The sequence below is a fragment of the Haplochromis burtoni genome, unplaced genomic scaffold (genome assembly GCF_018398535.1).
Source record: "Haplochromis burtoni strain Fernald_Lab_line unplaced genomic scaffold, NCSU_Asbu1 Contig_127, whole genome shotgun sequence".
Lineage (NCBI taxonomy): Eukaryota > Metazoa > Chordata > Actinopteri > Cichliformes > Cichlidae > Haplochromis > Haplochromis burtoni.
In genome coordinates, this window is record NW_024582488.1 from 905,342 (window position 1) to 921,324 (window position 15,983).

Here is a 15,983-nt window from a genome sequence, read left to right on the forward strand (position 1 = left end):
TTTCTGCGATACTTAAAAGTGCCTACCTGTGTAAGGAGGCCAGGTTGAATCTGCAGAGGCTGGGCACCAGGGGCCTGCGTCACTATGGGAACAGCATTCTCCATCCGCACGGAGTAACTGGTGTGCTTGGAAGGGGATGCCTGCAGCCCTGTGCATAAATAAAGCAAAAGCATGGAGGATGTCAACAAACAAGAAAATCTGTCACCTATAAATAATGTTGCTACAGTATTTTCAAAATAAATTCCAAAAGATCAAATGTGGTATACATGCTCACAGTGTGCCTGACAAGTATGCGTTCTGTTCAGTTTGATATAGGAAAAACTAAAAAAGCAGCAGTTATGGAAAAGAATAAAAATAATCATATTAAATTTGCGCAAATGATTAATTGCCTCTAGTTATCAGTGAATCACAGTTTGAATGCTATGACTGACACTGCCTGTGTGCTGAAAAACAAAAAGACAAGCAAGTAAAAGAAGACTGTTTGTGCAGTGAAACACTGTCTCTGACCAGAAATCGGATTTTTTTGAATTTATGCAATTTATGGACTGCAAAGACCTCCTCACCTTGGAATCCAGGTGGGCAGACTATGAGCGCCTGCTGGAAGGGGTCAGGCCGGGCAGCGCAGAGCTGAGGAGCCCCAGGCTGCAGGGGCATGCTCCTCTGGGCCACGGCTGCCATGGAGGCAGCGGAGGGCTGGTAGAGTGTAGATTGGTAGTTTAGTATGGAGACATCAGGACTTGAAAAGGAAAGGGTGGCATTGTTGGTGGAGGAGGGAGCCAGGTTGGTGGCCTAAAGGAATGATTGGACCAAAATAAAAATCATGAAAGTGGAGGTACTAATGGGAGTGACAGGGAAGAAAGGATGAGCTCCAAGGATAGAAAGGCTAAATAAAAAGGAACAATCGAAACAAAGTAACTGAAACATTAAAATGCAAACAACAACCAGCTCAAAAGGAGACAGACAGGGAGCCACAGATGAAAGAATGAGAAAATTGGGTGTATGATTTAAACATGCCTTAAAATATTCAGACTGTTGATTTGATTAATTAGAGGGAAAGAAAGAATGTGAGCAGAGGTGCAATCAGTTCCAGGAATAATCAACCATCAATGAACAAAATGTCACCAGAGCAGAGAATGATCAGCGCACGGACCCCGACGAGGCTGGACAGGAAATCCACTCTGACAGTACACTTCATTTTTTGATGCTTTGCATGTCCCAGTTTGCCATAAGCGTGAACCACACGGCAGCACGAACGTCTCTCTTTGCTTAAATTGTGAGTGTTTAAGTCATAAAGACATAAAGCCAGTTTAAATGCAAATGATACAGACTAATAATAGGCCAATATAATACGCTGCAGCCAAATTTGACATTTCATATCACGGCTTCACTATCTACCCTCCAAATCAATTATGCATGACAGAAGCAATATTTAACAGCCAACAGTCATTGTATAATTACGTAAGCTTAGGTAACTCCAGCATGTCTTGACCATTAATAAGGCATGTGGATTACGAAGACTGCCTGGGAACATCCTGGATACAAACAAATGCTTTTAAGAGACACCATTTGCTCAGCTTGTAAGCAGTATATGCTCCACAAGACACGTCTAATTTTAGCCCTTCATTAGGTGTATGTCGGGATGGAGGGAAATACAAAGACGGTGCTTTCAGTTTTCATTTGCTCTCTTTAGCGTCTTTGATGAACACCAGGAGAGAGAACAGAATCAATATGGCACTGTGGCATTCATCATAAACAAGCAAAATACAGCCCAGATGCATTCTAGTCTTGCAACTGAATCAAGCTGAATAAATCACTAACTTAACTATGTCCATACGCCCTCAGAGCCAGGCGCAGAAAAGACAAGCTGAGGGAATGTTAATTCATTTAAATCACACCAAGATTGGGTTTTTGTCGCATTCCACTCAGTGTGAGCTGGCTCGATATGGTTGGTGATAAAGAACTCTGTTTACTAAAGAGAGGGGTGGGGGGGAGCAAGAGTTGTAACTAAGCACAATCTGGAAAACCTTGCAACCAGACGCTTGGTGATTCCGGCAGAAGCCAGAAGTCAGCAGTTTCGATTCACAGACCATACGCGAGCGAAGCGGTAAAGCACCACAGGCTCAACCCGGGGAAATGGAAGGAAAGAAGAGGAGACAGAGGAGGACAGGAGTGAGAGGGGAAAGAGAGAGGAAGCCTGGTAAAGGGATTCTTAAGGCCTGAAAGCCCCAGAATGCAAGGCAAGCAGGAAGTGTGGCTTGTCATGTGTGTAATCAGCACTTTGTGACAATCCCACAGGACCTGGGGCACAGACAAAATGCAGGCAAACAGATATGCATGCACCAAAGCAGCAAACATGGATAAGTACAGAAAAACAGGAAGAACAGACATAAAAAAATAGAACAAAGGCGCAAACAGCTGCGTTTCTAAGATGTCAATATTCAGCTCAACAGCCCTGTTTGATAGTGACCGTTTGATATTTTTGGCTCTGCATTAATTATTGATTGGGGCACTTACTCTGCATGCTCCATTCTATGTTCTATGCTTTTATTTTGAAGGTTCCGTACTGGGACCTATCACGCAAATACAATAAACTACAGCTTTGGTTATTTACTGATTTGTATCTACATAGTAGGAGAGTGACAGTGGTTTTCTTTTGGCTCACTCTTACCTGGCTGTGCACAGTGTTCAGCTGGTTGTTGAAGGTCATAGTGAGGTTGGTGGAGGTGCTGGGGGCCACATGGGTGATAAAGGGTGTCTTGCTCTGGTTGACTGTGTCGTACATGTTGACGCGACGCTTACAGATCTCCATATTTTGGAAGCACGACTTCACACTGCGCGGACAGAGAGAGTGAGGGAGACAGACGAGGCATGAGCACTGTGTCTGATGACAGTGGCAGATGTTCAAAATGATAATTCTATAAACAACAACAACAACAGGGCTTGTTGGGCTCGTACTGTGTGCTGTGCGGGAAATCAAGGAGATGAGACATAGTGACAAAAGGGTGGTTGAGTGTTTCGACCGGGGTGATCCTCTTGTCTGCATCGATGGTCAGCATCTTGGTTAACAAGTCGATGAACTCCCTCCTGTCGGCCTTCTCTGCCAGCATGTCGCTCCCCTCCAGATCTGACGTCATGTTTACCTGGAGGCACAAAGCAAACAGAGCAGACATTTAGCATTTCAAACACTTCTCCATTTTCAAGGATCTAATGTGCTTGCAGATGACAGAAAAATCTCTCCCACAGCTTATTCCCATAGGGGAACCTATTAATACCCACAAGGCCTCATACGTTTGGGTGTCAGTTTGTGTGTCGTGGAGTTTAGTGATAACCTTGCACCTTAGCGGCATTATAAACATTTGTACTGGTATTCATAGCAGGACTTGAAATATCCCCAGGCTGGCGCCTTCCCTGAGATTTTTATCTATTCCTGAGATGTGAAAACAAACAAAAAAACACGGACCAAATAAACACTGGCGATGGGTAACCAGTAAAAAGGCCTTTCACACAGGACACCATTTTGCGAATAGATCTGAAAAAGCTGACGTGGGACAACTTAACCTAAATACGGTCTGAGGGGAGTCTGAGAATCTGCCTCGGAACATCACGTTGCTTCATCTCTAATAAACATTGCGGCTTAGGTTGTGGATAAATACTGGGCAAAGCAGCGGATTCCCGCTTTAATGAAAAGCTACATGGTCAGCAGAATTCGATTTTTTTGAAGCGGTGAACCAGTGCTGATGTTTAGCTCTACTTCGGGGTTGTCACGTAAGGTGAGGAATAAACGGAGAGCAAAGCAAGGTCGTGATATATAGCAAGTCTGATCTTAGGCAAAGAAGGAGGACAAAGACAGGCAAGCCCTGTTTGCTGTGACTGCCCGTGCAGTGGTAGTCGGCCTGTTTTTCATAAAGATGCAACGTTTATCTGTAGGCCTGCTCTAAGGGCTATCAGATGTGCTGCCAGTCAACACCGCTAATCTGATTCAATTCTTTTTCTCTATGCAGCTTATTCAGGTTCTGTAACCAGTCCTCTCTGCTTGCCATCTCCACTGACTGTGATAAAGGAGTAATCTGCAGAATGAGGTGAGAAATAATCACGCCGTCCTCCGCTCGTGGAATAGATGACTTTGGGGAAATGTATATAGTTTGGTGGCACAATAATCAAACTGGATAAGAAGAAGCATTTTTTTTCACCACCCGGTGAATTAAGATATGTGAATTTATTAGATAGAAAAGATACCGGTATAATTTGTTGACTTTCCATAACAATGAAAATGAAAACTTATAAAAAGAACGAAAAAAAGGCGGGGCTTCATCTAACGTGGTCGGCATTGCACGTCAGTGGTTGTTAATGGAAACACATCTGTGCCGTGGAAGCTCTGACATGACTCCGGAGTGAGGGCAGGGATGGCAGATGTCAACCACTGCCTCAGGAAATGTGGAGCAAGGCATCCTGCTGTATGCGGGCCTGCCATCTACACAGCCATAATGTGTAGTTTCATCTTTAACTACTAGGTTGAGTGGATGAGGAAAGGATATGTATTAAAATATAATAAAGATTAGATGAAGACCACCTTCCTCTTCCTCCTGTGCAGCTTGACTTGCACCAGTAGAGATACTGAAGGACTGCAGATCAAAATGAATCCATTTACAAGTACTTTTGGCCTTCCTTCCATCTACATCAGCCCCCTTGTGGGGTCCTGCATCTGTTGTAAGTTGGTGTCTGATTTACTCAAATTAGATATACTTGTGACTAAACCCTCCGCACATTTCCCACGACTGAAAGGAGGTTCATTATCTCTTTTTGGCACCCAGCCCCTCTGTCTTGCGAGGCCTTCAGCTATATCATCCATTATACACGCAGAGGCAGATGTCCACAATGCTGAGTTGTTTATATGGTCAGGACAGTGAGAGGTGGCAAAATAGGCAGTTTTCTCCCACATTAAGCCGTGCAGCTCTGCTGTATTGCTGTGTTTATGTTGTAGACGACAGGACACAGAGCTTGAAGCGCAGAAGACAGAGATGACCCAGGGGATATCATACCAGTGCAGGTTGGTTTCATTAAACTCTGTGTTGCACGTGTGTTTGTGTGTATGGGGCAACTGTAAACTCTCAGGAAGCGATACTATCGTGCCCCAGCCGACAGCATGTTATTCCAGACAGGCCTGACAGCGGCCCTGGGCACTAGTGGACAACCATAATTGTCTCCATCAGTTAAGCAGATACATGTGCTGCGTATCCATATGGGCAGATTCCAAAGGGCTGCTGGTTGGGAATGACCATAATTCAAAAGCAAATAAATAAATGAAAAATTCCTCATAAGTCTCAGCTAGTCATTATCAGAGATATAATCAAGGCGCATGATGACGACAGAGTACTATGAGAGATTTGAAAGGCCTGGGAAAATCACTGTAATTTTTATCACCACTGCCATATCTGCCAGCAGAACCAGTATTTAGCCAAGTGAGGGTGAACACAACAACGCTCGCTATCAGCCACTGTCAGGCATGTCCTATCAAAATGTCATGGCTACATGTGAACTTTTCCACCACGGAGAGACAAATTCATGCTCAGTTACAGAGAGGCATTATATATAGCTGTCTCAATTTGCAGTGTTTTTCTTTATACATATCACACCTAGTTTAAACACTTCCCGAGGTTATGTAATCTCCTAAATAAACAAATTCCCACAGGTAACACGCAGAGCTGCACGGGAAGACAAGATTCATGCAGAAACAACATGGCGTGGGACCCACTGAGCCAGGCTGAAAAACTAGTCGGAGGTCCAGGAATAACGTGTGCATGTATCTTAGTTGGTTTATCTTAGTCCCTCGCCCTCTACATGCTTACGTGTACAGCAGATGCACAAAGTGGAAACACAGCCACAACGCTACACTCACTGCAGCTTAAATAAGAAAGCAAACTGTACACATTGAGCCTGCTAACCAGCCACGCCACATGTTCAGTTCAAATGTCTGTCTGTAAGTTATTAAATAGTGGTTACACAAAATGAAGAGCAGAGGCAGAGTTTGGGATGGGGTTCATTGAGCAGCTGCTTTCATTTCACTCAGTCAAATTCTATATAGAAGCGGAGCTACACTGCAGCTGGAGATCAGACCTTGGCCAGATAAATATTTTAAGGGATTTCAAATATTTGATAGATAATTCTCAGGATGTGATGGATCAAACTGGCCCGGGACCTGAGCACCCCCATCAAAGAAGCCTCAAACACGAGACAGGTGGATACGATTGTAGCAAAAGACAAAGCAAAAGCAAATAGTACATCTACTGCGTGATTTGTGGGAAGGAAGACGTCGCGCTTTGTGATAGTGAGACAGCATACCTGCGCCATATCATCCAAACAATTGAAGATGTACTTGCGAGCCTCCTTGGACTTGATCCCTGTTTCACCCTCATGGTCCTCTGGAGTCTGCAGGAGACAAGAAGCAGATGTTCTTCTCAAATCCCATCACACTTCCCCTCTGGAAACACACTATTTACATTTGGCTCATTATAGTCTCTTGTTGTTGATGTGTGGCAGGGCTCGGCTTACCCTCTGAGTAACCCTGGGGTAGCACACAAATACTCATCTAACAGCCGAGAAATAAGATGGCGCTGAGTGTGTATACAATATATGACACAAACACAGAGACGGTGTATATTCCACTGGTGTGCATGTGTACCGACGTGTACATACAAACACCTGACTTCATGAAAATGTGCAGAAAGCAAACAACGTGTGCTCTTTTTGTTTAAAAGGTTAGAAACCTCGACACTAAACACACATTTTTTTTTAAAAATCACAGTCAGCTAAGCAGTGCAGCTGCTGCTACATGGAAAAACACGCCATGGTCAAATTAAAGATGTGCAGTCGCTCCTCATGGCGGAGAAAAAAGAAGCCTTGACGTTTGATTTTTCCACATGCCAAAGACACCAGAAAATCACGAGCTTTAGCTAGCTGTGATGTCATGTCGAGTGCGAGTTTCTACTCCATGTTTGTATCTTCCCTACAATGCTCCTGTCAGCTCTTATTGTTATGAACTTAAAACACACTTCTTTAAACTGACAATGATGGTTTGTTTTTTTTAACAAGCTTTGTACGCCCATAGATCATAACAGCTTTTCCGAGAAGACTTCTTACATTCCCACATGCAGCAGAAACTTGGAAAAACTTCTACCTGGCAGCAGTCTGACCTGGCAACATGCACACTAACTCACTATGTATGTTCATTAAATGGCCAGTCCTAGTGAACAGTTGTTGTGAATCGCTGCTGTAAGCCACCGGGACCCTTTTTTAAAATAATAACAAATGCATTCAACTGAAAAATATTAATCTGAGGTACAAGAACAGGCAGCGTAAAAATATCAACAAACCCTGCAGAGATGTGTCAGCATTTGCAGGTCAGTACAGTAAAGAACTCTATGTGTGTGGCACATAGTTTAAATTAAGTTAATGAGGGTAAAAAAAAGTAAAGAGTGGAGCTCTTTATTGATTGGTCTACATTAAAGGACAATGGGAGCTGTTTAGAGCAGAAACCCTCCAAGCTACATTCATCAGACTGGCTTTTTATTTGCCAAATCCTCTCACGCAGATCTATTTTGCTCTTATTACCCTCTCACTGTGTTTATAGCTAACTACAGGGCTCGTGGTGTAACCAGAGTTTCTGGAATAATAACTACAGCTTGTACGTGTGTGTGCAAATGTACCTTTAGTCTCCAGAGAGGGTAGGTGGAGTCCGGATCTCTATTGAAGAACCTTGTGGTCTTTGTCCCTGCACTCAACAGGTACTCTGCAGGCAGACCTTGTGTCTGTGAGATGTACCTGATCTGCAAAACAGAGGAGGACAAAAAAAAAAAAGCACATTTTACAGTTTCACATAAGGACAGATGTTCTTTTGGCAGTTTGAAAATGGAGGCTGACTTTAACTACTCCAATAGAAGTATACATGGCAGCCAAACATGACCTCAGCTTAAGAGGCTAAGACTGATTTGAGACTTGTAAATGAGGCGGGGTAAGTTTTTGGTTTTGTGAGAAATCAGAAGAGCTTGTTGGAGATGGAGATGGAGCACAACTTGTTCAAGGTGTCCCCACTGTGCCTCATCTGAGCGATAGCGAGAGAGGAACGCGACAATGTCTTGCTTTGGAGCACAGGGGCTGCACTAATTGGACAAGTGGCTCTGTGGCATCTGTTCAGATAAACAGGGAGGCTGCGCAAGAATCATCAAGCGCTGTCAGGGGGATTTCAGGGAGACGCGTCCCACCTTCCCAAGCACATTCAGTCCACATTCATGAAGAGAGAGCACACACACGCACAATTCTCATTCATGCACATGCAGAAATAACAGCATATTAATCTATGGGTGTATAAGCACTCAATGCACAATCGTCAGCGGTTCATAAGTTCAAATCATACGTTACCTGATCGTACTCTGAGGCTCCGGGGTAGAGGGGCCATCCCAGGAAGAGCTCAGCTATCACACAGCCCAGGGACCACATGTCTATGGCCTCACAGAAAGGCAGACCCAAGATGATCTCTGGAGCTCTGTGGACAGAGAAAACATATCGCCCAGTCAGAGGTTAGGTTGTGACTTCGCTTAAACCAAATTTTAAAATCATGTGTAAAAGAAGAAGCTTGTGAGGATCTTTCTCTTCACATTTCATCTGAGAGCAGCAGACTCTAATATACACAGGTTAAACGATTAAATACTCAACATTGCAGATGTTGGAGGGAACATGAGGTAACAACTTGAAGGTCGATTTCCAAAACCGAAACCAAGTCTGGATTTATGCACGCAACCTACAGTTCCACACCAAGACGTTGAATTCAATGTCTGCAGGCTCTTTTGTTGTCTTAACATTGATCTCTCAGCGCAGCCTTGAGATTTATTTTTCTAAAGTCAGCAGGGTGTCCCTTTTTTCATATCTCTTGTTTAAGCTCCTCCAAAGTAGCACCTTGCAGACACAAAACTGATTGATAACCGTGCACGAGCGCCACTCACTGAACCCCATCTCTGCTACTCAGACACTGAGGAGCAGTAGAGTAGTATTTTATTTGAAGTTTCACAATCCAAAGTGAGAATTAGGCAACTATAGCATGAGCAATTAGATGAAAAACAGATGGATGGACGGGCATGAACAATAAAACCAATATAAATAGTAACCAGACCAAGGAATTATTCAATTAAGTTACAGTACAGTTAAAAATGCCAGTAATTAATTTCCAAAGAGGCTTTTCCTGTTTGTAGGAAAACACAGAGAAAAAAGTAGGAATTCTAAAGGAGATAAATGCTATGATTTGATAAAAGGAAGAAAAATATTGTTTTAGGTATTTGAGCACCACTGCAGTCCCAAACAATTCCCAAATTTCATTCAACACGTTTTATGTCCTGTCAGAAAGACTAATACACTTCTTGTGAGCTCACGTCTCTGATGGGGCTTAAAATAACCAAGAACACACTGTTTCTGCTCGCTAACAATCCAAAGCACTTTCAAGAGGTTCTGTGGCTGTCATCACCATGCAGGTTGGGGGATGGGGTGGTGGGGAGTGTCTCTGGTCTAACATGTTATCTATTGGTAAGATGTAACCACTTAGCTCCGAATAACAAATTTAAGCTGAAATAGGAAAATTTAAATTTATTCATTAACAGCACATTAACAGCTCACACACACAGTTCACAGGAGCTAGAGGCGGATCCTGGAAAGTTTCAAATCCATACTGATGATTGCTGTGACCATGGTAACTAGCCTGCCCTCACAGATTTTTGGTCACGGAGAGTAAAATGAGGGGGTCTGGCCTTGGGCCCGCTGGAAGTGAACAAACCAGGGAAACAGAGAATGCGGAAAACAGCACGGGGTACGTTATAGGACTTCATAGAACGGTAGGGGGCCAATGGGCGAGTGGTCTGAGGGCAGCCAGGGGGTTTGGAAGAGAATGAATGAGCATACCTCGCATACTTAAAAGCAAATTTCCAACTGTAGCCCCCCTGCTCCCTATTCATTGCTCGCTGATGAGGGGTGAAATGAAAAGAGGGCACAGGCGATTCATTGTACACTCAGATACGGCTAATGTATAGAGGCAGAAGGCACCACAGGGACAGACAATGAGATACTGCAGAAAATAGGAGCAAGAGGAAGACAGTTCCACGGAGGCACAGGCAAAAATGAAGCAAAAGGGGAGGCGGCGCTTTGCTCAGTGAAGAACTCCTGTCACAGAAAGTGGTTATTGGGGTCTTAAGGGCAGCAGTGGAACAGACACCAAGACAACACTCTAGTAACAGTATCTTAGGGCAGCATTACACACCAATACAAAGACAACAGCGCACAGCTGAGAGATCTGTCAAAAAGGCTGCCAGAGAGGCGTAAAGGAGTCTGTTAGGAGGTTATATCAGAAGGAACAGCAAGGACTACTTAAAAGTGAAGAGATGGACACGTGGACCAGGGTCAGCAGGACCCTCCTCAAACAGCCTATTAGAATGACTGGAGTTTCACTCAAGACAAGGGGAGGGGGACTAACAACTGCTGACATATATGTAAAAGCATACACCGCTAGAGAGGGTGGCAAGGATACCCCAAAAAGTGTTAGAACTGACCTTTCTGCATCCCCTTTGGCCCCAGCAAAAACAAAAGCTTGTACAAACTCTGCAAGGAAATCAAAAGTGCCTCCTACTTTACAGCAAAGTTTCAAGTATGGGGCAGTTTTGAATTTTCACATCAAATGACCTTAAAACTATATCATCGCAAAACTGTTTGACAAACACGGAACAAAAAACAGATGTTTGTCAAGAATTCCACTCTGTTTACATCCCAGCATCATCAGCTCTTAGCTTATCATGCTGTCAGCGCAGATGTCGATAATAGAAGCAGGCAGCGCTGTGACATTAATATTACCTGTGCATTTTTTTTCACAGCATAATGAAACCAACAAACAGGCAGTTCTGTGGTGCATTTGTCATCTAAATAGGATTCACATATTCCTACACATAACCCCCAAACATATAGCACCTGATTTGCATGAATATGATTTTTCCACTAGAAAAAATAAAAGTAATTTAAATCTGAGCGACCGGAAATATGAGCCACTACAAGCTTCAAAAAGAGGGGAGGTTACTCACACAATAAAGGCTGCTTTTGAGGAAATTCTACCCTTCAAAATGCACGTGAAGATGAAAGACACAGGAAAGCCTTTCATCTGATGGTCCCCTAAATCACTGCGACTCTACTGGACAGATGCAGACCACAGGACCTTCAGCTTCACCCTTTGTTTTCTTTTACAACTTTTAGTGATTTTGGCTCAATAGGGTGTCTGTCGCTGATTTTAATGCAATATTAGCTTCAACAAGTGATTGCTTTCTTGTATACACGTGAAGCTTTTTTTTTTATTTCTGTGTCTGACTGAAAGAATTGGATCCATTTCAGCTTGAACCTTCTCAGCTTTGCTCCACTGCTCTACTTAGGCTGTTCTCAGTGCCCCTGTGCTTCTCGCAGAAAGCTCCTCCAGATCAGCGAAACGCAGAGAAACAAAGAAAGACAGCGCAGGGGAGGAAGGAAGAGTGAGAGGGAGTAACATTGTTGCTCATGATATGAAACCACAAATGCAAATCTCCCCCTTCCAATGCATGTCTTGCCATTGCATGCAAAGCGCCACACAGCTGCTGCTGATGCAGGCCTTTCCCTGGCAGTGATAAACAGCACACACATATGCACAGCTCGCAAGCCTCGCTTCTTTCCTGTCCCCCTTTCTTAAGTACACAAGATATGACAATTCATGCGTACAGGATCATTTCAGTTTTTCATGCTAAACAGGATGGCTTCTTCATCTCCGCTGTAGGTAAAACAGGGCACGAGCAGCCAGGTGGTTTGTGGTCGCAGTCTTGGTTTCTGAATCGTTGGTTATCAAAATATTGAAAAGTTTCAAGACTTAATTACAGTCCTTAAAAAAAATAAAATATATATATATATATATATATATATATATATATATATATATATATATGCTTTTTTTATGCTTTTTAGATCTACTGTTTTGTGTGTCATTGTTCCCTTGTGAGATTAAAAACTCAGACATACTATAAACTGTGAGCCGAGTTATCAGATTTCAGAGTAAAGTGCTGTTACTGACAGTATACTAAGATGCTGTTTTTTACTTGGTTTAATGTATCATGTGCGTCATCTTGGCCAACTACATTAGCATGCTGACTTTTGCTGATAAGCACAAAACACACACAAAGCCAGCAGCTGAGACTAATAAGAACTGCAGTTTTCCTGGTATTTGGTCGTAAATATCAGATGAAAACTCATTAACTCTCCCCTCTCCTGTCATCTAAACAGGTTATATCATTGGAACAAAATGTAAACCTGATGATGAAGCCAAAGAAATTCCACTTTGCCATCTGTAGTGTGAATAAAACTACTGTACATTCTTTATGCATCCAAACACCTCAGTTGTGGTTTGGACACACCTTCTAAAGCCTGCTACACTCAGTTGGCGTTAGCAGTTTTTTCGACCTTAAGCTCCACCTCACCCAGCTCATCTCGAGCTGGTCAGGCTACAACATGCAGTGCCTCTTTGGGGATGCCGGTGAGCTTCTTCCACCAGAGTGCACCAGGCCATACATGTCAAATACAGTGTAGACGGTGTACAAAACACCGGTTAGCTAGAGGCTCTCGGTGGATTTGAATGGGGACCCAAGTGCATGAGAGGCCTCAGTGTTCTGGCTAGAGTCTCTGACAGCACTGGGCCTTGACAAAAGAAAGAAGGAGGGTGGGAGAGAGAGAGAGAGTGTGTGCATACTGACATCCTCCCAGCTGGCCTGGTCATTGATGAGCCTCAGCCCCGTTAGGAGCCAGAGATGGCACGACTCATGAATGGCGCCTTTCTTCTGCCACCCCAGCCCACCCCCTTCACCTCAGCCCTTTCACCCAGCCCTGTGCCAACCCACCCAATCCCTACACCTCACCTCACACCCCCCTTACTTACCATCCCTACCACGCCACTGCCAGTAGCACCCTGCCCCCCTCAGCCCCGAAACAAACACGCATAGACACAGACACTGCATTAAAACCCTCAAACTAGGGCGCTGAGGCCAGGGAAGTGCTCCCCTCCCCACTCGCCTGTCCGCCCTCTGCTCTGCTGAACAGTGCTTGGCTGGCCTGCCAGCCCACACACGCACACGCACACACACACACACACGGATGCGCTCACACAGATACACGCACACAGTTGACATCACAGGGTGTGTGGATGTCAGGATGTATCCATCAGGCTGACCTTCCCTTAGCTTGGCTCCACAAGGGAGACTGATGGATCCCCGGAACCAGACAGCATTTACATAGGCACAAATGTAGAACACACACAGACACACACAAACACACAAGTCAGCCAGTCTTTGGTAATGGGTTTGATCTTTTCCTTTACATCTCAAAGACTTCGTCATCGGCTCTTATGTAACCACATTCTCTTGAATAGCCAGGCGGTAATAGGTAAAGAGCAGAAGGCATCATCAAAGTAAAAAAGTACAGTAGCAAACATAGCCAGTATAATCGTATGCTGGTTGAAAGCACAGTTATGAAAAAGTGATGGTAGGGGACGGAGATAGCTGCCCAGTGCAAACAGGAAAAAGCACTTCATGAGAAAAAAGCCTGCCATTGACTTTTCTCCACTTTCTCCCCTTCAATTCTTCCCCTTTCCTCCCCTCTCTTCCTTTCCCCCCATCCCACGCTTTGCCCTTGCTTAATGTAAAAGGCTCGGGTTGGTGCTGTGAATGACTCCCTTCCTTCCCCTGGGTATTCATCTACATATTCATGCCCTCAAAGGTTCCTCCACAGCCTCTTTGAAGGTGCACCATAGAGAAACACTTTCCCAGATATATTGCATGGTGGTCGCTGGCTGTGAAATCAATGTGCGGAGTTACACCCCCTGCCGTGCACCTGTGGCTCCAACTCACACACACACACACATATACAGTACACTACACCTCACAAACCGCCTGCTCCCATTACATTAGGAATTGCTGTACAGTGCACAAGCCAATCGTGAGATGCAAAGATTGTGTAAATTTGCTTTTATGCAGGCAGGGACTGCAGATCGCATTTAAATTTAGAGCTTGCGCGTTCCAGGTGGTTGAGAGGCAGAACCGGGAGGGGGATATCTGGACAAGGCAAACTTTTTTTTACAGAGTCCTTGAGAGATGTTGTCTTGCTCTCTAAGCAGGGGCGACATTCCTGGTGTTCAAGGTCTTAAAAACAGGGCTCTTTCTCGCTCTTTTTTCTTTCCCCTACTCCCAGAAAAAGGCACAGCAAAAGCGCTGACAAGGCTGTCACTGTTTTAGGTGTTAAAATATTAGCATTTCCTGTGAGTCCAGCAATGCACTGCAACAAGGCAAACAAACGCGTATGGAAGGAAAGTCGGAGAGAGGATGTTTCATGCAAAGCGAGGGATCGACATCAAAAGAAGCAGTCGCTCAAAAGCATGGCACTGTGACGATAATGCAGAAAGAAAAAGGCAAATGTTCAGAAACATATTAACAACAACTCAGCTTCTACAGAAATTGTGATTACAGAGCTCCAAATGCATCAAAGCGGGCCAATATAAACTATGCGTGATAGCTGGGCGTGTGCTGATTCAACACAATCTGGAGCACGGTTCAGCTCAGCAGCCTCGAAACTCTAACAAAGAGTTAGCATAGCATTTACACATTATACATTTATCCTTTACCAAGTCTCACCGTTTCACATACAGCTCCTCCCTCCTGTTTGAGGCATTTTATATAGTGAAATATTCAGTGGGCAGAGAGCCACCCCTGTCACTGTGGCACACATGGCACATTGTCGCAGCATGGCACAGTCAATATTAGCACACAGGATATGCCGCATTCTGTCACGTTGCATGAACCTTTGTCATTACATACAGGCTTGTTATCAAATCATTGTATTCACAGCAGTATTAGATAACATATCAGATCTAGTGTTAAATAACAGAACAGCAAACATATTTTAGTGTCCTCGTAATACATTTGCTGCTATGGCGACTCCTCCTATTAGGAAAGGCGGTACAGTCCCATTTCTCACCTGCCCTTGCTCCTTCTTGTCTCGCTTTTTATTAGAAAGCCCAACATGTGCAAAAACAAAACACAATGACTGCAACTACAGCGCAGCTCTGTTGTTCAGTTCAACATCTATGCGCTGCTTCATCGTTCTCAGTTGGTAATTACCTCTTTCCTGTGGTTATTATTATTCTCCAGCACACAGCTGCTCCTATCAGTAATGCATCTCATATTCACCTGCAATGATTGTGCTCTCAGGGGCTCTCGGCAGTACCCTCTATACTCCGCCCCTCACTGCCTGATACAGGGGTCAAAGGGACAGACCTCCTTCAGCAAGGATGGAGACAGGGGGAGGGGGATAAATGACAGAAGAGAGATGAAGGAATGAAAGATGGCTCGGGTGGGGTGGGCACAACAATGGAAGATGGATGCCCTCTCGATCAGCACCCACCCACACACCTACATATGCACACATATTCTGTCCCTGTGCCTGTCTCGTCAAAGGAAGGAGTGCCGGGAAAAATTTGCCATCAGTAAATGATGGGTATCTGTCATACAGTGGTGCTGTCTGTACAGACAGCCTGGAGAGAAGATTCAGGGGATGCCAAAAGGGAGCCTCAAGTCTCTCTGTGCCTATTAGAGTAGCGCAATGACAGTCCGACATTATTAGGCCAGTCTAGTAGCCACTGGCCTGACACTGACCCAACCTGGAGGCACGAGCTCAAGTTTCCATGTAAATATAAATTTAGTTTGATTCTCTGAACAATAACCTAAAAATGAGTGAGACACGATTCTTGGAAAGTATTAAAATGCCACCGCTGACCCTTCAGAAAGATGCTAGAGCGTCCTCATACTCTGTTAGTCACCATTATCAAACCCAGAGGGAAAGCGTGAGCTTACTATGAGCGGACAAAACCGAACAGAGAGCAGAAAAGCAGACAGACC

General features: G+C 44.3%; 1 protein-coding gene across 3 annotated transcripts in view; it reads right to left on the reverse strand.

Moving 5' to 3' along the window:
- Positions 1 to 15,983, reverse strand: part of hipk2 (homeodomain interacting protein kinase 2) — a 65,798-nt gene that overhangs the window by 11,725 nt on the left and 38,090 nt on the right. For 2 of the 3 annotated variants that reach the window (XM_005930342.2, XM_005930341.2), the window contains exons 3-9: positions 8,416 to 8,539; positions 7,704 to 7,823; positions 6,340 to 6,426; positions 2,956 to 3,140; positions 2,669 to 2,831; positions 564 to 789; positions 27 to 148 (exon numbers count right to left, since the gene is read on the reverse strand). In XM_005930342.2, the coding sequence (XP_005930404.1) occupies positions 27 to 148; positions 564 to 789; positions 2,669 to 2,831; positions 2,956 to 3,140; positions 6,340 to 6,426; positions 7,704 to 7,823; positions 8,416 to 8,539 (1,027 nt within the window). The remainder of the gene's footprint in view (positions 1 to 26; positions 149 to 563; positions 790 to 2,668; positions 2,832 to 2,955; positions 3,141 to 6,339; positions 6,427 to 7,703; positions 7,824 to 8,415; positions 8,540 to 15,983) is intronic. The other variant, XM_005930343.2, reaches the window with a different exon arrangement.